At 39.6% G+C, this 25,400-nt stretch overlaps 2 protein-coding genes across 2 annotated transcripts; one reads left to right on the forward strand and one right to left on the reverse strand.

The window, feature by feature from the left end:
- Window positions 1-5,892: 5,892 nt before the first annotated feature.
- LOC127772192 (general transcription factor IIH subunit 2) lies at window positions 5,893-9,538 on the reverse strand. The gene is made up of 4 exons (XM_052298196.1): window positions 9,129-9,538; window positions 7,244-7,705; window positions 6,785-7,163; window positions 5,893-6,355 (listed from the first exon to the last, which is right to left on the reverse strand). The coding sequence occupies exons 1-4, from the start codon at window positions 9,459-9,461 to the stop codon at window positions 6,228-6,230; spliced, it is 1,302 nt and encodes a 433-aa protein (XP_052154156.1). The 5' UTR covers window positions 9,462-9,538; the 3' UTR covers window positions 5,893-6,227.
- A 9,352-nt stretch (window positions 9,539-18,890) lies between these two features.
- LOC127772008 (receptor-like serine/threonine-protein kinase ALE2) lies at window positions 18,891-25,390 on the forward strand. The gene is made up of 8 exons (XM_052297978.1): window positions 18,891-19,188; window positions 20,176-20,310; window positions 20,470-20,562; window positions 20,665-21,036; window positions 21,120-21,371; window positions 21,818-22,201; window positions 22,326-22,566; window positions 24,070-25,390. Exons 1-8 carry the CDS (start codon window positions 19,140-19,142, stop codon window positions 24,818-24,820), a joined length of 2,277 nt encoding a protein of 758 aa, XP_052153938.1. The 5' UTR covers window positions 18,891-19,139; the 3' UTR covers window positions 24,821-25,390.
- The last annotated feature ends 10 nt before the right edge of the window (window positions 25,391-25,400 follow it).

Genomic DNA, 25,400 nt, shown 5'->3' on the forward strand with positions numbered 1-25,400 from the left:
TGAATGTGCTGTCTTAAATACGAATATTTTAACTTTTTGAGAAAGAGAAACAAAGTCTCTCCATTTCATACCTTTAGTTTTATAATGAATAGCAAAAATACCCGTGCGTTATAACGGGTGAAAAATTTTTAATGATAATATATATTTTTCATGCATAATCATATCAATGACAATGTTTATATTTTAATGAGCGGCTTGTTTTTTTTATTATCGGTGTTTTTTTTCTTGCGCGATTTTCTCAAACCATTTTTCAGAAATAACAAATTTCTTTCTAACAGTTTTTTCCTAGCATGTTTTTTTCCTTTTTTTACTTATGACGAAAACCATATTTTTCTCCCCTTTTTTGTTTTGTTTTTCTCGCGTGTTTTTTTTGCCTATTTTTCTGACAATTACATTCTCGCGTGCTTTTTTTTTGCCTGTTTTTTCTAAATGTTATTTTTTGCTTTTTTCCAATACATGAGAATATATGACGAAATAAAAACCGTGTAGTAGATAGTAAAAAATAGATGGATCCAATCTGACTCAAGCGTCCATCAATTTAGCTTTTTTCTGACAGTTTTTTCAGAGCGATTTTTTTTATATAGATAGTGTCTTTTTTTCTTGCGTGGTTTTTTCAAACCAATTTTTTTTAGAAATGGCGCATTTTTTCTAACAGTCTTTTCCTCGCATGTTTTTTTAAAAAAGTTTTTGCCGACAATGGAAATAATTTTTCTCACGTGTTTTTTTATTTTTTTTAAGAAGATGGAAAAACCTTTTCAGCGTGTTTTTTGCGCTTTTTTCTGACTTTTTTCTCACACGTTTTTTTTTACCATTTTTATTTTCTCGTGCATTTTTTATTTTTAAATAGTTAGATTAGATTAGAGATAGAGAAGAGATTTATACTGATTAGAAATTGGACTTTGTTTCGCCCTTTCCATTTTTTTCTCACGTACATTTTTTATTTTATACAAACCAACTTTTTATTTTTTACGAACCTTTTTTTTGCCACTTTCTTAAGGTATCGGACAAACTTTTTTAGATGTTTTTTCGTATTTTTTCGCCTTTAAGGAATCAGACTTTTTTCCCGTTTTTAAAGGAATCGGATCTGGCTTTTTTTTCACCACTTTTTTTTGCCTTTTATAGGAATCGGATTTTTTTTTTTCCGTTTGCATCTACAGTTTCGCCACTTAGGGGAAATAGACTTTTGTTATTGTTGTTTTTTGTTTATTTTCTTTTTTGTGTGGCTTTTCTTTTTCTTTTTATGCATATTTCTGCCTTTGTTCTATCCCTTTTATTTATTGTTTTTTTTAAAAAAAAGACCAAAAGCACCTTATTGCAAGATTATAGGGACTCAAATGTAAATATAAAAATTACAGGGACTCAAATGCAAATGTATAAACCCAAAAATTAAAATCATATAAAAATGGAATGCTCTCGACATGTAGGTTCCGTTTTGCAAACAGATCTTCAATCCGGCACATCAATTTTTTTTCACCAAGATGTATGGAATATCACGGTATAGATTGAAACCGAGAGAAGTGGTGCCTAGTATCTCGGACTCAAACCGAGAGGAGTGGGACTCGGATCTAGAGTCGGACTTTTTTTTTTTGTTTCTGAGAGGGAATCACAACGAGGAGTCGGACTTTTTTTTTTATTTTTATCGCTATTTTTTTACGGGATCGAGTCGGACTTTTTTTTTATCGCTATTTTGTTTTTTCTTTTCTTTTTTTGCACGTTTTTGTTCGCCCGGTTTTTTTATCGGACAATTTTGGTTTTTTTTTGCCCGGTTTTTTCCGCCCCTTTTTTCTAGATCGGACATATTTGGTTTTTCTTTTTTTTCGCACTTTTTTTCGCCCGGTTTTTTTATCGGACAAACTTGGTTATTTTTTCACTCGGTTTTGTTGACGGACGATGGAAGCACCTCTTATTTTTTAAGTAGTAGAGATATGTTCATATCGATGTCATTTTAAATTATCCTACTGTTTGATAAAGTTGATAAATATATAACAATATTTAGTTTGTTATCAAATATTGGTTATGCCTAGAGAATTACATTTAACCTATCCTTTCTATCAAAACTTATCAATGCTGCAATCTTGCTAAATTTTTCGCAATGCCAAATTTTGAAAAAAAAATAAATTTTCCCTAGTATGACCAGTTTATAGAAAAAAATGATGGTCATAGATATGTTTAACTTGGAACAATGACAATTGATTTGTAAATTGTAACGGAACAGCCATAACATTAAATTGGTATGTATTTATGTGGTATAATAGATGTCGGTATATTTTTTTCTATAAAATTGGTTAAAGTTATAGAAGTTTGATTTGTGTCAAATAAAACACGTTACAACATGGAATGGAAGTTTTAAAATATTTTAGCAGCAAAGTACTTACTTGCAATCACCATAATTACCTGTGTGCTAAGACTTTTTTTGTGGGTTTTTAGTGAAACAGCTAGCCACGCAGTTTCTTTTTGTAATTTGACTGACTTAAACAGATTGGTCATCCCTGTATAACTTCACTTCCTTTTTTCCCTTTCAAAATGAAATAAACAAGTACCCATTTTATGGTGGCATTTTCACCGACTAAATAAGGACTAGGATGCCTTAAGTAACACGTTCCTTCTCACGTGTGTACATATTTCGGAACAACGAGACTGACAAATCAAGCAGACAGCTCATTCGTACACCGATGGAAGCAACAGAAAAGTAGCTGGTAAACACTAAACACATAGTACCACCCACGCCAAGCATAGTCAATGGCTTGATTAGTTGATGGATTAGTGCTACGCGAAAAGATAAGTATGGTACTCCTACTTAACAAGCACTGGTTCACCCACCCTGAAGCTTCTGCAGATTGTTCAGAACATTTTGAGGCTTAACAAAGCTATCCTGCCGGCTCACATCCAGCCAATATTCACATCAGGAAAAACAAAATGGAAATAGATAAACGCTGATCCATAGCAGAATCCTACCGGTGCAGAAATGCTCGAGTGTAATCAAACGAGATTTGATTTCTTTATTGATTTAGGTTTTCAGGTTTGTTAGCTGGGGTGTTCTCAAGTTTGTTAATCGGCTGATAGACATATTTACAGGTACAATGCAGGTGACCGACCGAGCGTGACATCCTAATAATCCCCACATAATTATGTCTCGGCAGCTGTTATGCTGTCTCTAATCCGGTGATAATTGCAGTGAGTTCGACGGAAAATAACATAATGGCGCACGAGGCACACTTGATCCACTAACACAAGTACGTAAGACTTGTTGGACAATCACCTGTCCTTGCCTTCTCGACGTAAGCTGAAAGGACGGGACGACCGAAGGATGCATATTACTCCCTCGTTTCAAATTATAATGTGCGGTAAGCGCATGTAGCGACATCGAAAGAAATGCAGAAAAAAAAAACCAACACAATTGAACTAGGCACAATCTATAAAACTAGTTTTTGACTTTTAATTTCTTGTATATTATTACTGTAATATTTATAGTAACAAAGTCAACCATAGAAAAGTGCATTCAAATTTTAACCCAATGATATTATTTTCGTCAAATAAAATTTAATTCATGTTAGACTAATTATTGGTCAAATTTCTTTTGAATTGAATCAAGCATCTTATAGTATGGGATAGTGGAAATAAATGAACAAGATGCTGGTGAAACCAAGGGAAAATGCTTCATCCATCGGTCCATCCTATTAGAACGGACAAAAGTTTATTTTCCCTTCCATTATATGTTACACACGCGTAGTATGAGTTATACTTGTGTTGCTTTCAAAATGATTTCGGTGTGATCAGAAAAGGCGATATTGCACCTGCTTGCACTGACCTTCTGTTGAGCGCGAAGACATGTTCAGTCTTATTTTTTAGAAAATAGATGTTCAGTCTAATGCCGTCTGAAACACATAATTTCACAAGAATTTCATAGTTATTTTTCGTTGTAAGAAGAAAAGTTCCCAAACCAGGTCGTGCAGCTAACCTTACCTCTCTGCAAGGTTCATGGTTGACTATCCAAACATGTGCTTTAGCAATTAGCATAGCCACCCTTTCCATGCTGAAGATTTCTGCCGTAAAGCAGCAATGAACTTTCCTGCTAGAGAGGGAATCCGGCAAATCCGGGCTTGGTAAACTCACGGCGTAAAGGGCTTTGTCCCGGTAAACCACACCTTTTGGAGCTGATATTTTTCCACCAAACTTTGATGCGAACTTTTCAGCCATTTGATGCAAGGAAATTCACCACTGCCTTTTTCTGGGTTCTGAATGTTTGCTTGGTTCAGAGATACGAGTAATAAAAATGTTTGGTGTCCATAGTACAGAGGCTGCAGCTCAGGAGCAACTAGCATGATGGCAATCATGTCGTTGTCTCTCCAAGCCAAAGCAAGCAAATCCCATCATGGGGTCAGTATCATTGCACGAGCTCGATGCGATGCCCAGCCGGTGCCGGACCACATCGTCAGAAAGTTGCAAGCGGCGAACTCAGTTCGACCTTGTGGTTTGAGTTTGTCGATCCGGATTTAAATTATAAACTTAACACGGTTATTAATATTTATAGCTAGTTAATTCTTTTAGTGGTAGATAATACTATATATATCGACACATGATATATGTCTATGGTAACTTTGAAATATGATAGAGAGATATGTCTATGATAACTTTGTTAATCTTAAATTAAATATATACCGATCTAATCTTTAGAGATGTTTATAAAAAGAGTAAATTTCATAAAACTACACGTCTTGTAGTTTAAGTTGTAGAAAACCATAAACATTTTGACACTTGGCACTTAAGTATATATATTTTGGTAGTGTGGTGTCACAAAACCACACTATCAATGAATGAATTCACCCGCGAGATGATGTGACTGTTTCAACTAGGACGAGAACATGGCATTCTATTACCATCCATCCCACGAAATTAATAGGATGCCACGTCATCATCTAGATAAAACAACCACGTCATCTCACGTGTGAATCCATTCATCGATAGTGTGGTTTTGTGAAACTAAACTACCAAAATATATGTACTTAAATGCCAAGTGTCAAAATATGTGTGGTTTTCTACAACTTGAACCATAAAACATGTAGTTTTGTAAAATTTACTGTTATAAAAATATGATGTGCGTATATGTGTTTATATGAGCGAGGCGTCCGTACTGTTGAAGGAAAGGAAGTTGCAAGTGACTGTGTATAGGCAGCATAGGGCACGAAAAGGGCTTAGCGCCATAGAGTGTGCACACTGTGCAGTGCTCGGAAAAGGCCGTGGTCGATCGGTTGCCGTCGTGCTGTCTCACCTGTGTTTCTTTCAAGTGGACTCGAGTGATCTACAGTTGAAAACACACAGGACGGTGCAGCAGCCTGCAGTTCGTCGTGCCCACAACTTGGCCGTGCAACTGGTGAAAAGGAGCACTGGCACCGCTGCCTGTCATCCATTCGCTTTAGCAAAGTCGACATGATAGCCACAGGAAGCACACTTTCATCAGAGTGTAGGGAACCAGGGATATGCTGCGTATATGTAATTATGCATGATGATCGCCACTGCTCGTCACCGGAAAGCTGAAAGGGAACAACGAAAAAGCCCTGAGTTAGCATCTGTGTTGACTCCGCCCATCAGAAGCGAATTGCGAGGCAGCAAAAAAACGTAAGCCATCAGCCTCTTGGGTCAGCAACATCGTGCTCTCTCCAGCGTTTTGCCGTTTCGTTCTGCGTCTCCGCCTGCTTTGAAATTGTGCAGTTAATTGCACGAGGCAACTGCTTACCTTGACGATTCTACAGTCAGCAACCAGCAACGGAAAACGCCGGGTGCGTGCGTGCGTCGAGCCGTCGATATCCAGCATATTGGCATATCAGGAGAGGAAGGGGGAAAAAAAAGAAAGGAACAGCCTCTGCTCGTAAATGGCATGTCAGGGCATGACTATGACACTGAAAGAATACATCTTTGCCTCAGAAAAACGGCAAGAGTTACAAGTTTTCACTTTTCAGTCGCATTGTACATTTCTAACACCTCCCCTCAGCAACAATGCTATGGCTTCAACAACTCTTTGACCAGTACTCTGTATCAAAATAGCTTAACTAGCTACTCCATCTAAATGAACAGGAAGCGTCAACAAAATGGAGGCCGGGCACTATATCATCTGTACACTGTTTGATTACCTCACAACATCGCCTACCAATGTCAGTGTACGAGAAAGCTTACAGCAACGGATAGCTTCTTGAGTTAAAAAGACAAAGATTAACACCACAATGGCATCCCTATGAAGAACTACGCTGACTCTCGCAACCTGGGCAATTGTGCAAGCTCTCATGGATGTAAATGTCGCAATCAAGGCAGAAGTGTTGGTTGCATTTTGGACAGCGAACATGGAGGCTAGATTGACTATCTGCAAGGATATTGGATAAATAATTAATAAACCTGATAATTGCAAAGTACTCCCTCCGTCTCAAAAAATAACGAACCTAGGACTGTATATAACACATTCTAGTACAACGAATATAAACAGAGGTATGTCCAGATTCATAGTACTAGGATATACCACATCTAGTACTATGTTGGTTTTTTATGGGACAGAGGGAGTATAATCTAGCAAAAAAACCAGTGAAAAACATTAAATGTAAGAGAAGTATGAGGATTGGTAATTGAAGAACATGATGCCATGTAATAACAAACAAATGTAAGCTTTGTATTATGTATTTTCTCTTCTTTTTTCTACCAACTGCAACATATGTAGCACAATAAGGATATCTTTCCTTGTATGAAAATGCATTGAAAAGGTAGCATGTACTGTTAGACGTGTTAAAGAACTGCATACCAGGGTTAATAAAGCTTTGCTGGCAGCCGTAACACTTTTGTCCTCCCTTTTGACCTAGTCTATTTGGGTGCACGGAGGACACCTCATCAAATGGTTGTACAGGGAAGAGATGATGATAGGACCTTGCCAGATGTGGAGAGCTAACTAGTGTCAGCCCGCAAGTTCGACATTCTGTTGGAAGCTCACATACATTGACTTTGCATCTAGGACATATGTAACCTTCAGCCCCCGACTTTATTTTCTTGTGACAAGAGCAGATGGAGATAAGATCCTCTGCTCCTCTCTGCGGAAAACCCATCTTAATCAAATTAGCTGCAGCATACTCAGCAATTGCAGGTGGTGGAGGAGCATGTTCCAGAAGCAATTCCTTGAAATGGGACTGCCAAAATAAAACAGGCATTATTTATCTTCACAATAACTGAATAAGGAAAGGTAAACACACAAAGCATATTTTAAGACCTCATCCAGTGCAACTGTGTAGGATCCGCCAGTCTCTTCACACAGATATTTGCAGATAAAAATCTCTGCAGCAAGCCCAATAACCGAACATCGTATTTTGGATTTCTTGCATTTTGCTATTGTCTCCATGATATCTCCAGGATCACAGGTATTCAGGGCCGAGTACAAAAATAATACTTCCTTGTGACCATATGAAGGAACCTGGTCTAAATAACCATGGACAAGCTCTAGAGCATTCTGCAGAGATGATTCACCAGAACACTCAAGCTTCCCCATCAATGCTTTAATCTGTGATTCTGGACTACCTCCAATCTCTGTAAGTCGATGGGAAATCCCATCTTTCATTGTCACTATCCCCACATGACTCAAGGGATTCTGGTCAAAAAATTCCCTTATGAATACCTCAGCATATTTTGCAACAACAGCCATTCGACTAGGTCGATAATCCATCTCTGAAGCTGCCTACATGATCAAAGATACAACCAGGATAAATGGAGATTACAACCGAATGCAAAGAAGTAAAAGAAGTCGTGGGCAGCATATCAATTTGCAGTAAAAATATCTTCATCACCAGAACAATCATGAGCAGCCTACTTTGTGAGAAGAAAATGTACATATGCTAAAATAAATGGTATAGGCCCTCTCCAAGATTTCTTGGAGCTAGGTATTTCTAGCTCCATAAATCCATGGATCTAGATCTACGATTACGTTAATAACATTTAAATAAATTATTTCGTGCACATTTCAAATGAAATTTAGAATTTTAAACCATTATAATTTAATTTATAAACTTCAAATCTACCATGGATCTAAGATCTGGAGCTGTGCCAAAGAGGATCTTATTTACTACCTATCACCCAAAGGAAGAAAGGGCTTTTTCCACATGAATGCATACACAAAATATACGTAGTGTTCTCAAATCAACAGAAAACACTTTCCAACAATGTCAAATGGTATGGAGCAGTAATGCAGTACGGTGCCCCTTTCCTTTGACATAAAACAAATGACGATCAACCAAAACGCTTTACCGCTTCAGAATCTTGATAATGAAAAACCTCACGCTCCTCCGATTCCTATGAAGTTTTCAGATAGGACAGAACCAAGAGAAAATTGCTATTAGCATGAGCCTAACAGGGATGGGGTATGAAATATGTCTTTTCCTTTTTAGCTTGCTCATAAGAGTCATAGTGCAGTAATTTATAGAAAGAATTTTATTTACCACAGATCTCAGGAGACCCTTTGGCACAAGAATTTTTTTCCTTTACAAAACAAACTATTATAATTGTAGAAGAACCATTTTTAATACAAACCATATACAATTTCATTTTAGTTTGTGAACTTCATTGCGTTCAATGGTTGGCGAAAACCCCCCATTCAATCTCTGGTTATGGCCCTGGTCAATGGCAAACAAAAATGGCTAGATTCCAGTATTGCCCTGATATGCACCGATTATAACACCCACTCTCAGGGATTAAAAGCAGAACACCTAAGCAAGAAGACAAGCTAGCAAATCATACATGAGTGATGAGATCATCAACTCAAACATCAAACCTTGATGTGGAAGTGGAGAGGATTGCGCAGCTAGTCACTGAAATAGCTAGCATATGAAATCAAGCTAAAAGCACTACATAGTGATCACCGATTCAACAATACTGCCTCCAGTCCACATTTCACACGAACCAAATTGAGGCCATGGGCAATACCACCAGATCAGCCTCGGCACGAGGTGTTGCATTTAACAAACACTGAGAGGTTAGCACGATCAGCATTGCCCGCCATCCCCAGTGATCCTAACCCGAGCTCACGGAAAACTCCGCACTCACCAAGTGCTCGACGGAGTGACTGACCCGAGGACAAGCTTAGGAGAAGGCACGGGGGAACGAACCCGGGAGAGATCGATGACGATGTAGAGGTAGCGGATGAGGCCCTTCTGGATGCGGGCGGCGGCGGAGGCGGCAGAGCGGAGGAGAAGGCGGCGGCGGTACTGCGCGTGGACGAGGGTCTTGGTGTCGATCGGGCGGAGGAGGCCCGACTCGTCCTCCTGCAGCGCCTCCCATGACCGGTCGTCCGCGTACGCGCGCTCCCAGGCCTCGAGGACGCGCCCCTCGCCGGACTCCTCCTCCTCCTCCTCCTCCTCGTCGTCCTCGTGGTTGCGCCGCCGGGCCGATGCCGTGTAGGGTGCGTTGAAGCCGCCGCCGCCGCCGCCGACGCCGTACATGGTGGAGGCGGCGGCGAGGCGGAGTGGGAGCAGAGGAGGAAGGAGAGGCGAGGTCGGGGACCGGGGAGATGGGCCAGGTTTTGGGGTTCCTGGGCTTTTGAGTGGGTTTTCCTTAACTTTTCTAGCTTTCCCATGCTTGACGGTTGAGGCCTTACTTGCTTGCACTTGAAAAAAAAAACTGAAAACCCACCTAAAATTTTATGAATATTTTTTGGGGGTTATCGTCAAATCTTGCAGATTTAGGGTCAAAAGATGTGCTTCGTGATTAAGATAAAAAAAGATGTGCTTTGTGATTTGTGCTCTATATTCTTCTCCTCTTGCTTTAGCAACCTCCTTTTCTTTGTCGACATTGGCGCCACCCTGAACTAGAATCGACGGATTAGGGTCCATATTAGATTTCGGGTAGGGATTGGGGAAGAGGGAGGAGATCGTCGGTCTTAGAGGCATGATCATGGGAAGTGGTGGACCAAGGGTGGGTGGTGGACAATGGATGCTAGTGAGGCGTCAACGGCGATGTCAGCGCCCATTGGGATAAAGGAGCGCGGTAGGGGCAAAGCAAGCTTGTGTTAAGAAGCGGTAGTCGGTGGTGGTGGTTATGAGCAGCCGGAGATGGGGAAGATGTCAGATCATGGGCATCTGCTGGCTTGAGAAGGAATAGAGGGGGGAGGGCTCTGCCAATATTAATGACACTTCCATCTAAGTGATAGCACAAGAGGCGTTAAGGTCGAGCATGTCGTGCATTGGTGAGGAGGGAAGAAGAAAAGGAAGAGGGTTAACGTGGGGGGATTTGAACGAATCTCAAAGTACTCCAACGAGGGGTTTATGTCAAATGTAAGACTTATTTCCTTTGTCGAGTTAAGTTGACATATGCACACACTAACTTTATGCATCTAAGTCCTAACATACACTCAAATTCGAACAGTAGCCTCGTTTAACATGGGTATAAACTTAACCACCAAATATTATGTGCATTCAGTGCCTCCGGAGATTAAGTCTCCGAGAAAGTGCAAGCACCAGCATACTACCTCATCAGATTAAATCCTAGAAAAAAAATGCAAAAGCACCTATACTAAGACTACAACTTGAACTTCGATGGATATGTTCTACCGCAAGGGGAGCTCAGTTGGCAAATTTGATGAATAATTTTGATAAACTGAAATACAGGTTGTAGTAGTTTGCATAATAATAAAATCACTAGACATCTGCACATGTGCATGTTTGAACTTTCAGACACTTCATAAAAATAAATATAGTTTTATGTTGACAGTTGGAGTTGCAGCATTGGCAATGTGGCACCTGACCACCTCGATTTTTTTAATAACGAAGTTCATGCGATCTGTAAGTATTTATACTATAAATTCATCTCTATAGTTTATATCATCGACATGGTTGACTGGTCGACATCGCATCTAATGCGCGAATGTATCCATGTCTCATGTGCCACGCTTTTGTTATACAGGTGTCGCTGATAATATCTTCGACAGACTTTGCAGTACTAGGTGCCAATGCTGCAGTTCCACGGTTGTTGTTCTGTGCTTCTGTTGTAATGCCACTGATGACAGCTAAGCTAGGACTAATCCTAATTCCAATCAAAACCTTAAGATGTTCCTAGTTTCCTACAGATCAGCTAACTTCAGAAGGATGAAAGTACAGTCTGATATTTTCCATGCCTCTTGAAATGTGCACTTCATCTTCATGCTTGTTCATCAATCTGTTATCTGTGAATAAACTTGATGCATTCTTCATCGCATTGTGATCCTTGACTTATGTTTAGAAGATTTTCATCTCTAGACTTCGGGGTCTTTCTGAAGATCAGGTAAGGCCGAGTTTAGTTCTAAACTTTTTTTTAAACTTTTAACTTTTTCATCACATTAAAACTTTCCTATACACACAAACTTTTAACTTTTCAGTCACATCATTTCAATTTTAACCAAACTTTTAATTTTGACGTGAACTAAACACACCCTGACTTCAGTAGGATGAAAGTACAGTCTGATATTTTCCCTGCCTCTTGAAATGTGCACTTCATCTTCATGCATGTTCCTCTGTTATCTGCGAATAAACTTGATGCATTTTCCATCACAAGTATCATTTAGGCCTGGTTTAGATCTAAAAAATTTTAGCCAAAAACATCATATCAAATGTTTGGACACATGCATGGGACATTAAATATGGAAAAAAAACCAATTGCACAGTTTGCATGTAAATTGCGAGACGAATCTTTTAAGCCTAATTACGCCATGATTTGACAATATGATGCTATAACAAACATTTGCTAATGACAGATTAATTAGACTTAATAAATTCATCTCGCAGTTTACATACGGAATTTGTAATTTGTTTTGTTATTAGTCTACGTTTAATACTTTAAATGTGCGTTCATATCCTTTAAAAACATTACACTCAAATAAAAACACATCCTTAGCTTATGTTTGGAAGAGTTTCTAGACTTTGGGGTCTTTCTGAAGATCTCTTCTGGCAATCGTTGAGAAGCACAGCAACCTCTGTGCAATAATAGGCCTGGGACTATGCGGTGATGTTCTTTTCTCCTAAAGATGAAGATGAAAATTAAGTTTTTTACGCAAAAACGAGGTGATATTAACGTATGTTGATTGAGTTTTAATTATTACAAACTTTAAAAATAGATTAATATGATATTTTATAGCAACTTTCATACAGAAAGTTTTCGCACGAAACGCATCGTTTAGCAGTTTGAAAAATGTGCCACGAAAATCTTAATCTTCATCCTGTTGTGTGTGTCAATCAGCTGTACTAGTCATCTCCTTTCAGAAATTTTCAGAGCAGCGTTTGGCTCTTGTGTGTGGTAGTCTTGGGCTATTGGCTCTCTTCAGAAACTTGCAGAGCAACTTCAATTCGTACAAGCAGACTGTATCAATGAGCATAAATGGTTGGCAGTACTCTTCCAGCCTTTGTCCTCAGCTGCTTATCCATGCTCATTTTCCACACATAGACCTATCCCTCCTCCTCTTGCAAGTTCCCTTCCTTCGGCAACCGTTTCTGCAAATCTGCCAACCACAGGTCAGACCTTGGCTCTGCATCAGCCTCCAGGTCCAGGAATTCAATGTCCTCAAAGATGTGTTCATCACCAGTGTTGGAGCGTCCCTATTGCAGACAGTACAACTGATGCCCCGTGTGTTTTTTCCGAGGACTTTCACCCTGTCACATCGAACGTTTGAACACATGTACGTAGTATTAAATATAGGCTAAAAAATAACTAATTATATAGATTATGACTAATTCGTGAGACGAATCTTTTAAGCTTAATTGTTCCATGATTTGACAATGTAGTGCTACAATAAATATTTACTAATGATATATTAATTAGGCTTAATAAATTCGTCTCGTGGTTTACTGATGGATTATATAATTAGTTTTTTTATTAGTGTCCGAACACTCCATGCGACACCCTATATAATACCCGATGTGACACGCTAAAACCATCCCTGATCTAAACACCCCCTAAAACTTATAATAGGAGTATTTTCTAAAAACATTCTAGTAGGAGAGTATGAGTATTTCATCTTCTAATGAATTGACGTGTAAAACTTTCTGATTATGGCTTACACTTAAAAATATGACTTAAATATTTCTTTTTACTTCTTATTAGCTCTCACTGAAAAACAAACACCTACACAATAATAGTAAGATATGACTGTATAAAGATAAATCGATGACTGACAACTGATGATATATAAATATGTTATATTAGTTATTTAAAGTTGTTTGTTTAAGCTTATGATATGTGCAAAACCACCATCCAAAACTATTTTAAGGGCAAGTGGATAGTATGACAAAGTTCAAACTTTAGAGGGTTGGATGTCCGATTTCAAAGCTCAGGGTGTTAGACGATCTTCCATCTAAAGTTTAGGAAGTATTTAGATTCTTTCCCTTCATCTTATATCAACATTTGTAAACGGACCCTTAGTCTGCTATATAGAGACAGATATATACGGAGTACTAGTACATACAAGATCGATACGGTTGATGCAGGCATATAGCAACTGCACCTTAAGGCATTGGATCGAGCAAATAAAAGGAGATATCTGTGCCCACAGTGGAAACAAACAGTAATTGCCACGGTACATGTTTGCAGTGTTGGCTACTTTCATGAGCAGTACAAGCAAGATCTGCACCATACAACCAAGATCCAACGGTGGCTAAAGCAACCGCTAAAAGTCGCAGTTGCTAGTTGCTACAGCCACTGTACTTTGATCCTGATGATTCACATATCATGCATTCATGCTGGCCTGGGATGCTACAGTGGGTAAACTTGTGGCATCTTTCACCGCTGCCATGGTCTACGTGTCTGTGCAAGATGACTTCATAACGAAACGGCAACAGAAGCGTGTGATGGCCTACAGCAATTAAGGCCTCACATGACGCTGCGTTTTGTACTTGAGCTCCCAGCGCTGGCCATCTTGATCTGGCCGTTTAATCCACTCGCTACTGGTAAACGGTAGTAGGAGACTGATTCCATATTAGTGTATCAAATGATGATCAATCCAACCCGGTGATGAACGATCGATCGTTTGGTGATTTTGTTGCGGTTGAAGTGCTCTCGGAGGTTCAGAGTTCAATGCGTAAAGCCAAAATTGTTTTCGATCCTCTCAAGAAATCATGACGATGATGCGACGCGTTTAACTAGGGATCGCACTGCCGGAAACCATCCGAAACTGACTGATTGGCACCTTGTACCATGGGATGGCACTTTATCAGAAGTTGGTTGGCACAACGAACGATCTAAAAACACTTTATCGAAAGCGAAAATTTATGGACGATAGGCAATGACCTGATTGCTATTCTGGGCTGTGTTTAGTTGCTTCTAAAGTTAGAAGTTTGGGTTGAAATTGGTACGATGTGATTGAAAAGTTGTGTGTGTATGACATGTTGATGTGATGAAAAAAGTTAAAAGTTTAGATCTAAACACAGCCCTGATATCTGAACATCTGTTCTTTTTTTTCTTGAATAACAGCTACCTCGCCCAATTTCGACAGAAACATAAGCTGTGAATTATCCGCATCCCCGTAGGCAAGCAAATCTAGCTTGCTGCCGTACAAATCCACTGGAAATTGCCTTTTGTCCTGATCGCGAGCAGCGCGGCCACCGCCCGTGTCCCACTTGCAATTTAATCCGCATCCGCGGGCGGCGAGATGGACCGAGGAAGAAGTGAAGACGAACCAAAAAAAAAAAAAAACACGCATTTCCTGCCTTGTAATCCAACCATCCCATCGACGACGCAACGCCTTTGATCGTCGATTGCTTCCTTTCTTTCCTTGTTTTTCTATCGAATTGCTTGCTTTGGCTGAGTTTAGTTGCTAACTTTTTCTTTAAACATTTAACCTTTTCATCGCATCAAAATTTTTCTACACACATAAAAACTTCTAACTTTTTTTTCTTAAATTTTCAATTTTAGTCAAACTTTCAATTTTAACGTAAAACTAAACATAGCCTTTTCGCAGACGAGATATCGGAGCGGTCGACGGCGGTAGTTGCATATATACTCAAGCTCTATTATCTCCTGCATTTCAGTTAAGGCCGAGTTTAGTTTCAAATTTTTTTCTTCAAACTTTCAACTTTTGCATCACATTAAAACTTTTATACACACATAAACTTTTAATTTTTTCGTCACATCATTTTAATTTCAATCAAACTTTCAATTTTAGCGTGAACTAAACACACCCTAAGGGACGAGGCTACTGGCTACGTACAAATGCACAGGCAGCACAGTACAGGTCACTAGCGGCAATAACCGGTGACGGTGACGCGTAATGCTTTTCTTGGCCTGTCATTCACTCAGGTTGCCGGTGTGTTCCTCGACATGTAGTCATGTTGCCGATCTGTCTAAGAGAAAAGCAGGGAGAATAGAAGAAGGCAACTCAGAGACCAGAGTACAGCACGGTGAAATTCAGAGTTAAGAAGGCGATCTGTCTAAGAAAGGGGAACGGAAGATGGAGATTCAGAATTTCAGAAGTTATTGAAGTGTTAAGCAGCATGGTGAAATCCAGAGTTAAGAAGAGATGGCAGTTGTGGAATTCGACCAATGTAGGGTCACAAAAGTCATAACTAGTCGTAGGTCAAGTGAACATCAGAATTACATTTATGCTCACAGTTCATGTTCATGCTAACTTCGGAGTAGTAGTACTCTACTTTGGCCATGTTTAGTTCACACCAAACTTCTAATTTTCCATCACATCACGTCACATCCAAAATTTTTCTACACACATAAATTCTCAACCTTTTTTTTTTCTAAACTATCAACTTTTTCTAAACTTCTCCCCAATTTTAAAAACTAAAACACAGCCTTTGTTGTAGATATACTCATATCTACTCCTCCTAGTAATGTGGCTATGTTTTGGTGTAACCGAAAGATGATCAAAATTTATTGCCCTTTTTACCAGCTTTGTGCCAATGGATGAGGTGGTGGGCCTGGGGATTTTCATGCTCTTCCTTTAAGCTTACTCCTCTCTGGTCTGCGGTGTATGCATCGGCCGGGCAGCCGGCTGGATGGCACGATGGAATTTTAGTTGCCACTGCCCTGACTGCCAGCACGGGCGGCACCGCTGAATTTTGTTTGTCTCCCGTGAAAGCTTGTACGTAATCTTTGCTCTACGGCCACCGTGTGGCGTCACCCAGTCGTCAGCCCGTCACACACAGCGTCTGCAGTTCTGCAGTTTGCGCTAGTAACGATTGGCCCATTTCTCAGGTTACCTGATTCACGTTTTCAGCAAGGTTAAAAATCAAATAAATTAAACTTAAAACATTAATTACTTTTAAATTATTCAGTTTAAAAACACTAGAACCTGATATATGGATTAGTCTTAATTTTTTTAATAAAGTTAAAAATTCATTTTTTAATATCATAATAGAAAAATACTGTTAAAGATATGTTTTGAGCACCGTGTTATTGATCAAACCATCAAGATTATGAAATCAGAAAAGTAAGTTTTAGTTGTAGAGTTCAAAATAATTTACTAGTTTTAGTTGAAGTACTCCCTCTGTCCCAAAATTTAGCAATCTTGTACTGGATGGGACACATACTAGATTTGTTGTACTAGAATGTGCCCCCATCCAGTACAAGGTTACTATATTTTTGGGACGGAGGGAGTAGAACCGTTAAGTACGGGTTGACATGCACCCATCGTCAACACCCTATGACAACTCAAAGACTCGTATCTATTTTGAAGTAATTGTACATCAATACTCTTTTAAAATTATACAAAGAAAAATCACTTCCTTAAAATAGACCCCTTTTTGAAATATATGCAGCCAAATAGCAAAATATAACTCCCTACCACTCCCTCCGTTCCATGTTACAAGTCGTTTGACTTTTTCTCAGTCAAAATGTGTTAAGTTTGATCAACTCTATAGAAAAAATTAACAACATCTAAAATATGAAACTAGTTTTTTTTATTAAATCTACCATTGAATATGTTTTAATAATATATTTATTTTGTGTTGAAAGCACCACTATACTCTATTAAGTATTTATCTATAAACTCAGTTAAACTTAAACATATTTAACTATGAAAAGTCAAACGAATTTTAATATGAACCAGAGTGTACGTTGCAATGTGGGCTACAACATGGAGTGATCAATTTTGTTCCTGCATACTGCAAGTAGTGTTTAGGGGATTTCATGATTTACCGCACTTTAGTCATTGACTCAGAGGGGTCTCATTACCGCGAAAATGTCACGTGGAGTAGCCATCAATAATCTACTACCTTCATTTTTTTAATAGATAACGGCCGTTGACTTTTTCTTATATGTTTGACCATTCGTCTTATTCAAAAAATTTACGTAATTTTAATTTATTTTTTTATGAGTTGTTTTATCAATCATAATACTTTAAGTGTGATTTATATCTTATACATTTGTATAAAAATCTATTATATTATTAAAGGAATAGAAAAAGGAGCCTCCACGTTCGCTCTCATGTCCTACAAATTCTTACATTAATCGAAGAAAAAGAAAAAACATAGTTCATATAGAAATACAATTTAGAAATAGCTGAAATTCGGAATTAAAAAATAAGTAATATTAGAATAGGAGACTAGAGTCTATGTAGAAATACAATTTATAAATAGCTGAAATTCGGAATTAAAAAATAAGTAATATTAGAATAGGAGACTAGAGTCTATGTAGAAATACAATTTAGAAATAGTTGAAATTCGGAATTAAAAAATAAGGAATATTAGAAGAGGAGACTAGAGGCCATATAGAAATACAATTATGAAATAACTGAAATTCGGAATTAAAAATAAGGAATATTAGAGGAGGAGACTAGAGTTCATATATATAGAAATACAATTATGAAATAACTGAAATTTGGAATTAAAAATAAGGAATATTAGAAGTAGAGTATAGAGTCCATATAGAAATACAATTAGGAAATAATAGAAATTCGGAATTAAAAATAAGGAATATTAGAAGTAGAGTATAGAGTTCATATAGAAATACAATTAAGAAAAAAAATAGAAATTCGGAATTAAAAAATAAGGAATATTAGAAGTAGAGTCTAGAGTCCATATATAAATTTAAAACTAACTAAAATTCAGAATAAACATAATAAAATGAAAAGTAGTGTTTAGAGTCCATATAAAAATACATTTTACAAATACCTAAAATTCAAAATTAAGAAAAACATGGGAAGAAGAGTTTAAATACAATATAGGAATACAATTTAGAAGTAACTGAAATTTGAAATTAAAAATTAAAGAATATTGAAAGATGAGTTTATAGTCCACATAGGAAAACAATTAGAAATAATAAAAATCCAGAATTAAAAAATATATTAAAAGACGAGTCTAGAGTCCATATAGAAATATATATATAATTTACAAATAACTAAAATTTGATATTAAAAATAATTAATAACTAACACGTATATAAAATACAAATTGAATATTACACATTAATAGTTTCGTAAAGTTATTGTAAAATTTAAAATTATATTATCATTGTAATATATTTTAATAATATAATGAGAAAACATATATGCTATTATATGAGAGAAAATATAATGATGCTAGTTGTGCAATCTGCGTGGGCCATCATGCTAGTTTTGAATAAGACGAATGATTAAACACATAAGAAAAAGTTAACGGCGTCATCTATTAAAAAACGGAGGGAGTATTTGGCTTGATAACACAACACAGATAGCAGCACGAAATGGAAACATACTGTACAAAGCAAGAAAAGGAAAATTTTGTGTGAAAAGGGTGCATCACTCACACGACACATGTTACTGTCAGTTACTTCCCGAAGTATACTACAGTACACTTGGAGAAAAATACATGTTATGCACGGATGAAGGAAAAAAAAATACAGAAACAAAAAAATAACCCGAAGACACACTTGGGAGAAAAAGGTTTCAAAGACCCAGATGTATCTCCCACCCGCCAATTAATGCTCCCTCCTCGGGACCAGCGTCATCACTTCAATACAAGGAACCAAAAAAGAGAAGAAGAAGTAAAAAAAAAAACCTTGGAAGAAAGGCACAGCAGTACAGCAGCCAGCAGCCTCAGCTCCCTCGCCAAGCAGAGAGCGCGAGGAAGAAGAAGGAAGAAGGCGCGGACCGGGGATCCCCCCGTCGGGCCCCACATGGCCGCGCCTTGAGCCCCGCCCCGTCCCGCCCACTCCGGACCCAGGGCACCGAGATGCCGCCGCGGCGAGCGGCGCTGCTCCTCCTCGCTCTCGCCGTGTATGGTATGTTCCTTCAAGATTGTGTGTGTCTTTTCTTTTTTTTTTCTTTCTACCCGCTGTTCTTCTTGCCCGGCCGGGCGGGCGATTTCTTCGGGGTTTGAGGTTGCAATGCGGAGTGGATTGTTGTCTGGTTTGTTTCGTTGCAATGGGATCGCCGGCCTGGAAGAAGAGCGGTCATGGCTGGCTGGCTTGCGTGGCACGTTCCCCAGGGGTTGTTGAAAGATGGTTTCGCCTTTGCTTCATGGAGCTGTTCCTCCTGTGATTCGTCCGAGCGCATCGGCATCTGAATCCAGTAGGCGTGGACATGGCGTAGATTCCCGTCAATTTTCTCCTTTTGATTCTCCTCTCTTTCCCTTTCTTGAATCAACCCATGCCGAGTCTGAGAAAGTTTGGAATTTTTATGCAAATCTGTTGTTAAAAATTTGCTGCATTGGCGCTGCCCGCAGCGATTTTCGGTGGGCTTTTACTACGCTTGATTTGCCGGCTTAAACCCACCGCGTTTCAGTACTGCACCAGCTGTAGTGGTTGGTGTGCATTTGCCTTTCTGTTGTATTGAACCGAAAAAGTTAACAAGCTTTTGGTGCAATGCTCGATTAGTGGTCAAGGTTTTTGGCGAGGTTCCTGCTGTTCTGTTCTCGTCTTGCAATCTTGCAGACACATAGTTTTCGTTGCACTCTGCATTGCTCATCTATAGTAATTTTCTTGTTTTTAATCAAACTGTAATTTTGTAGTAATTCGCACTCATTCGTCCTGCATTATCTGTAATATTTGGCTGTAGTTTCTTCAAAACAAAGGCCGGAATGAATTCCATTATCTAAAAAAAAATATATACAGTGGCGTGCAAAACCGTGTGAGTTACTGCATTAGTATTCCAGTTTCCACTCCATGAAACATATGTTCATTGTAGTTATGCTGAAGTAATAGTTAAGAGTATACAGATGTTATGTATCATATGAACAGCATTTTTTTTTTGGGTCAATATCCTTGCAGTGCCACTGGGAACGGCAAGCTCAACAACTATCGCGTCGTACTTACTTGGGTTATGGAGTAGAGCACATCGGCATTCTCTTCCTGCCCCAGCTCCAGCTCCGGCTCCAGCTCCAGCTCCAGCCCCTGAAACTCACCGTAAGTAGAAATACTGTTGAAATTTGTACACTTAAATAGTAATTCAGGTGTAACATGTTCTGCAAACTTAAATATTTATTTCATCAGTATTCTTACATTCAATGATTTTCTTGTTGTCTTGAACCGTCTTGTAATTTTGTCGATCATTTTGGTTCTCAGGACCTGGTATTAGACACCCAGTGCCTAGGCATCACAGGAAAAGGCCTCATGTTGCCCCACCACTACCACCATCATCATCATCAGAAAGACAAGGTTCTACTTTTCTCTACTGACCAATTGAGATTGCAAATCTTAGTATTGTTAGCACTGAAGGACACAACAATAATAGACGCGTTTGTGCCTGCAATGTAACAGATTGCAGTGGGATTTCCTGTACTGCTCCACTCACATCTACTCCAATCGGTTCCCCCTGTGGCTGCGTATATCCCATGCAAATTCAACTTGATCTTGTAGTAGCACCATATCAGTTGTTTCCAAGAATTGATGAGTTAGAAATTGAGATTGCAGCAGGAACATTTCTGAAACAGAGTCAAGTTCGGATAATGGGTGCTGGGAGTAGTCTTCAAGATCCTGAAAAAACTACTGTCACCGTTGATTTGGTGCCACTAGGTCAGAAGTTTGATAGGACTTCAGCCTTACTGACTAGCAACAGATTTTTGCAAAAGAAGGTGCCAATAAACTCGTCCATATTTGGTGATTATAACGTAATATATGTTCATTATCCTGGTGAGTGACATATTTTTTTGTTGACATCAACTTCAATAGTATAATTCCCAGTATTGCTGTATGTAATCATAGAAATTTTGCAGGCCTGCCTTCTTTGGTCCCTAGTGTTCCAGGATCCTTGGGCCCAATAAGCAGTAGCCAATACCCCTTTAGTGCAAATGTACACAATAGAAGACATCAGAAGATTAACTCTAAAAGTGTTGCCATAATTGCATTATCAGCTGTTGTGCTTGTATTAATGAGCTTTGGCATTTGCATCATATGGAAATATAAAGGATTTGAAAAGTCTCGTGGCACTGGTCGTGTTTCGAATTCGTCAGCCACAAGAAAAACAGGTAACTTTTGGCAGTCCTGGTACATATGCTACCGTTATAATATGTCCTGTTATATCCATTTTGCATTTAGACACCCTCTGTTCTCGAATAACTAATACTGTTGAACTGTTGACTATTGGCATCTCACTTTGATCACAAATTACTTTTAAACTATGAGATTACGATGAATGAAATTTGTATGTTTATACTTGTGATGCCACACACTTCGACAATATAACATATTTTCAAGTATTTATTTTATTTTATTTTATTTTTTGCTAAAGGAAGAAGTGGTCAAAGTTTGAAAATAAATAGTTCCAGTATCAGTTATTCGAGAATGCAGATAATGTTAATTTGCAAGTTCAATTTTGGCCCTTTTTTTGTGTGATTCAACATGAATAGTAAAACCTTACTTTTTGACTGTGTAATTCCCTTGCTGTTTGTATAACATCTTGTTTCTGTTTCAGGTATGAGGTCATCATTCTCCAGTATGACCAGCTCGACGGCATCTTTTGTTTCAACAATTGCAACATGCCCACCTACAGTTAAGACATTCTCTATTTCTGAGCTTGAAAAGGCCACAGAAAACTTCAGCTTCAGCAAAATAATAGGTGAAGGAGGGTATGGCCGTGTTTATCGAGGTACAATTGATGATGAAGTTGATGTTGCAGTCAAATTGCTTACAAGAAAACATCAAAACAGAGATCGTGAGTTTATTGCCGAGGTTGAGATGCTAAGTCGTTTGCATCATCGTAATCTTGTCAAGCTGATCGGTATATGCATTGAACGGAGCACAAGGTGCTTGGTGTTTGAGCTTGTTCCAAACGGAAGTGTGGAGTCTCATCTGCACGGTATGTACACTTATTTAGTCTACACCATTGGCATATAAGAATCTTTGGTACATTTTCAGCACTTTCCTATGCTTCATTATACATTGTTGTGATCTGCATATTTACTTCTGTTTTGATGTTTCAGGTTCTGATAAAATATACGGCCCACTTGATTTTGATACTAGAATGAAAATAGCCCTTGGTGCAGCAAGGGGTCTGGCCTACCTACATGAGGATGCCAATCCCCATGTTATACACCGTGATTTCAAGGCCAGCAACGTTCTTTTGGAAAATGATTTCACTCCTAAGGTTGCGGATTTCGGGTTGGCAAAGGAAGCCTCAGAAGGAATGGACCATATTTCTACTCAGGTCATGGGGACTTTTGGGTAAGTCGCATTCTTACCATATTCACCTGTGGCTATTATATCACCCCAAAACACACTAAATTTGTAAGGAGAAAAAGGAAGAAGATAATTTAGTCATACACTAGTACACCACAGTAGATTATCAATCTTGTAGGATCGAATCACAAGAACTAAGCCAACCAGAGGGGGGGCGGGGGTGAATGGTTGGTATACCCCAAAACCCAAACTTTTAGCGAAAATAAAAGTTACCCTCAAATTCGATGTAGATCGGACTGAACGAGGTTGATCCGCCGGTCTGACTGCGCTTGTGCCGCTGGTCTGAACGGTGTTGATCGCCCGGTTCAAAAGCCTGAAGATTGCCTGCCGCGCCTGAAGTCGTAGCCGGTCTGACTGCCTCTCCTCCGTCGGTCTGACCGCCGCTATGTCGTCGGTTAGACCGCCGAACCTGATGAAACACAAATCGAAGAACTCTTAAAGTAGATGACAACTTTATTGCTTCTCTCTGTGTTTACAAAGTGCACCAACAACACTCCTTACAAAAATTTCGACTAAACTCGAAACCCTAACTAAACTATCAACTCAATTGCTCTCAACAGCGATACCGGGAAACCTCACACTCCCTCTCTATTTATACCCAAGGTAGGCAGCCTAAAGCCACGAACCAAACTCATATTAGAAGTCCTAATCACCTTAGGAAACCCTCTAGTACAAGAAACAAACTTTACATAACCAATCATACCAAATTTGGATTCCTTTCAAATTCGACTCCGCATCCCATACGCACACAATACCTCCATCGTATGCCATATGGAATCTTTACCAACCACGTGCATTGAACTCTAGCCTTAGTATCCCGTATGATATCTGACCACCATGGACATCGCCTTGCCACCAAGTCGACTCCTGGTCCAACTTGACTCTCTCGAGGCATCGAGTCACCTACACATGAAACTAACAAAGAAACCATATTCCGAGACCAAGCTATCCCCAACTTGACTCATTAGTAGCAAACAACAGTGTTACATACGCATAGTATCCTTCTAGAAGCCATAACCATGAAACAATCACGGATATCCAAACAAACAAACTAAAACTGACACAGTGTCGGCCGGCCAGACCGCGGGCTGGCCGGTCTGACTGCTCAATCATCACCGGTCCGACCGGCACACATTGCCCGGTCTGACCGGACCCAAAACACAGCAGATCACCTGTGAAATCCAATCATCTTCAAAATCACTTCGTAAATAAATTTCAAATATCAAAACCAATAAACGTCAATGCCAATTGTTCATCACAGAATAACAATCAAAAACACATTTGATTTTACAAATCTTGATTGTAGTGATAAATTAAATATTTCAATAAATAAATTAATAATTAATAAAGCTGTGATCTAAACAATACAATAGACGAAAGCTTTCTGAGAAATCGTATTAGCAAATAATTAACGGCGATGATATTGTGAATAATAAGCTGAAAAGAAAGTTTAACTTTTGATCGATTTCTTTTTGTCATGGTCTTCAGGTACGTTGCCCCGGAGTATGCGATGACCGGGCATCTCCTGGTGAAAAGCGACGTGTACAGCTACGGTGTCGTGCTGCTGGAGCTCCTCTCGGGGAGGAAGCCGGTGGACATGACGCAGCCGCCGGGGTCGGAGAACCTCGTCACCTGGGCGCGCCCCCTCCTCACCGACCGGGACGGCCTCCAGCAGCTGGTCGACCCGTCGATGCCGGCGGCGAGCTACGGCTTCGAGAAGCTGGCCAAGGCGGCGGCCATCGCGTCCATGTGCGTGCACGTCGAGGCGTCGCACCGGCCGTTCATGGGCGAGGTCGTGCAGGCCCTGAAGCTCATCTACAACGGCAACAACGACGAGACCTGCACCAGCGGCTCGTTCGGCGGCGGTGGCGGCGAGGAGTACGAGGACGAGGAGGCGTCGTCGCCGTGGAACAACCGCTCGTGGAGCCACGACTTCGCCGCGACGCCGCCGCCGGCGTCGCGCAGGCTGGCGTTCCCGCGGGCTCCGGCCCGCCCGACGACGATGGACTACAGCTCGGACCCGGCCGACGGGGCGGCGGGGACGTCGTCGTCGTCGGCGCGGCGGCAGCGGTCGACGTCGAGCCTGGTGCTGGACAAGATCGAGTCGCTGGCGGCGTACGACTGGTCCGGCCCGCTGAGGGCCAGCAGGGGGAGGAACTTCTACAGGCTGAGGGGGAGCATGAGCGAGCATGGCGGCCATCCTTCCGAAGATTGCTCCATGGAGGGCTACTGGATGTAGTAGCTAAAGCTGAGTGATGATGATGATGATCAGATGTTGTCTGCAGAATTGCAGATTGCCTTCCATTTCTTGTCATGTTCTTCAGTTAACTGTATAGTTTTCTGCTCATTTGATGATGATAGGATTTTGATATGATTGATGCCATGCTCTGAACAACAATCACCACACCACCCCTGGTCTGGTCCTCATTTTTTCCATGTAGTGGATGAACGCACTAATCATCATATCATTATGGCATTTTGCAACATTCATTGCACTAGAATTTAGCATTAGTCTAGGCAGTATCAAACAAGACATTAGAGCATGTTGCCATGTACATGAACAAATGGATAGCACAACAAAAAAAAGTGCCTTAACTACTCAACTAGCTAGTTTGTTTTCGTCTCAATCCATCTGTTCGGCAGCGGAAGATTGAGATGAAAACACACTGATTTTTGGTCGTTCGTTTTATTTAAATCATTTTTATGATTAATATTTTTGTTGTTATTAAATGATAAAATATGAATAATATTTTTAGGGTGACTTATGTTTTTTTATTTTTTAAAAGATTTTTAAATAAGATGGATGAAAAGTTGGATAC

Source organism: Oryza glaberrima, chromosome 4, assembly GCF_000147395.1.
Source record: "Oryza glaberrima chromosome 4, OglaRS2, whole genome shotgun sequence".
Taxonomy (NCBI): domain Eukaryota; kingdom Viridiplantae; phylum Streptophyta; class Magnoliopsida; order Poales; family Poaceae; genus Oryza; species Oryza glaberrima.

Bases quoted from the DNA above. Each gene is read 5' to 3' on its own strand.
- LOC127772192 (XM_052298196.1), bottom strand. From the start codon at position 9,461: ATGTACGGCGTCGGCGGCGGCGGCGGCGGCTTCAACGCACCCTACACG. The intron at 7,706-9,128 runs GTTCGTTCCCCC...TTGATCATGTAG, and splicing joins TCGTCATCGATCTCTCCCGG to GCAGCTTCAGAGATGGATTA. The intron at 6,356-6,784 runs GTATGCAGTTCT...ATATCCTTGCAG, and splicing joins GCAAAGCTTTATTAACCCTG to ATAGTCAATCTAGCCTCCAT.
- LOC127772008 (XM_052297978.1), top strand. From the start codon at position 19,140: ATGCCGCCGCGGCGAGCGGCGCTGCTCCTCCTCGCTCTCGCCGTGTAT. The intron at 21,037-21,119 runs GTGAGTGACATA...GAAATTTTGCAG, and splicing joins AATATATGTTCATTATCCTG to GCCTGCCTTCTTTGGTCCCT. The intron at 22,202-22,325 runs GTATGTACACTT...TTGATGTTTCAG, and splicing joins TGTGGAGTCTCATCTGCACG to GTTCTGATAAAATATACGGC.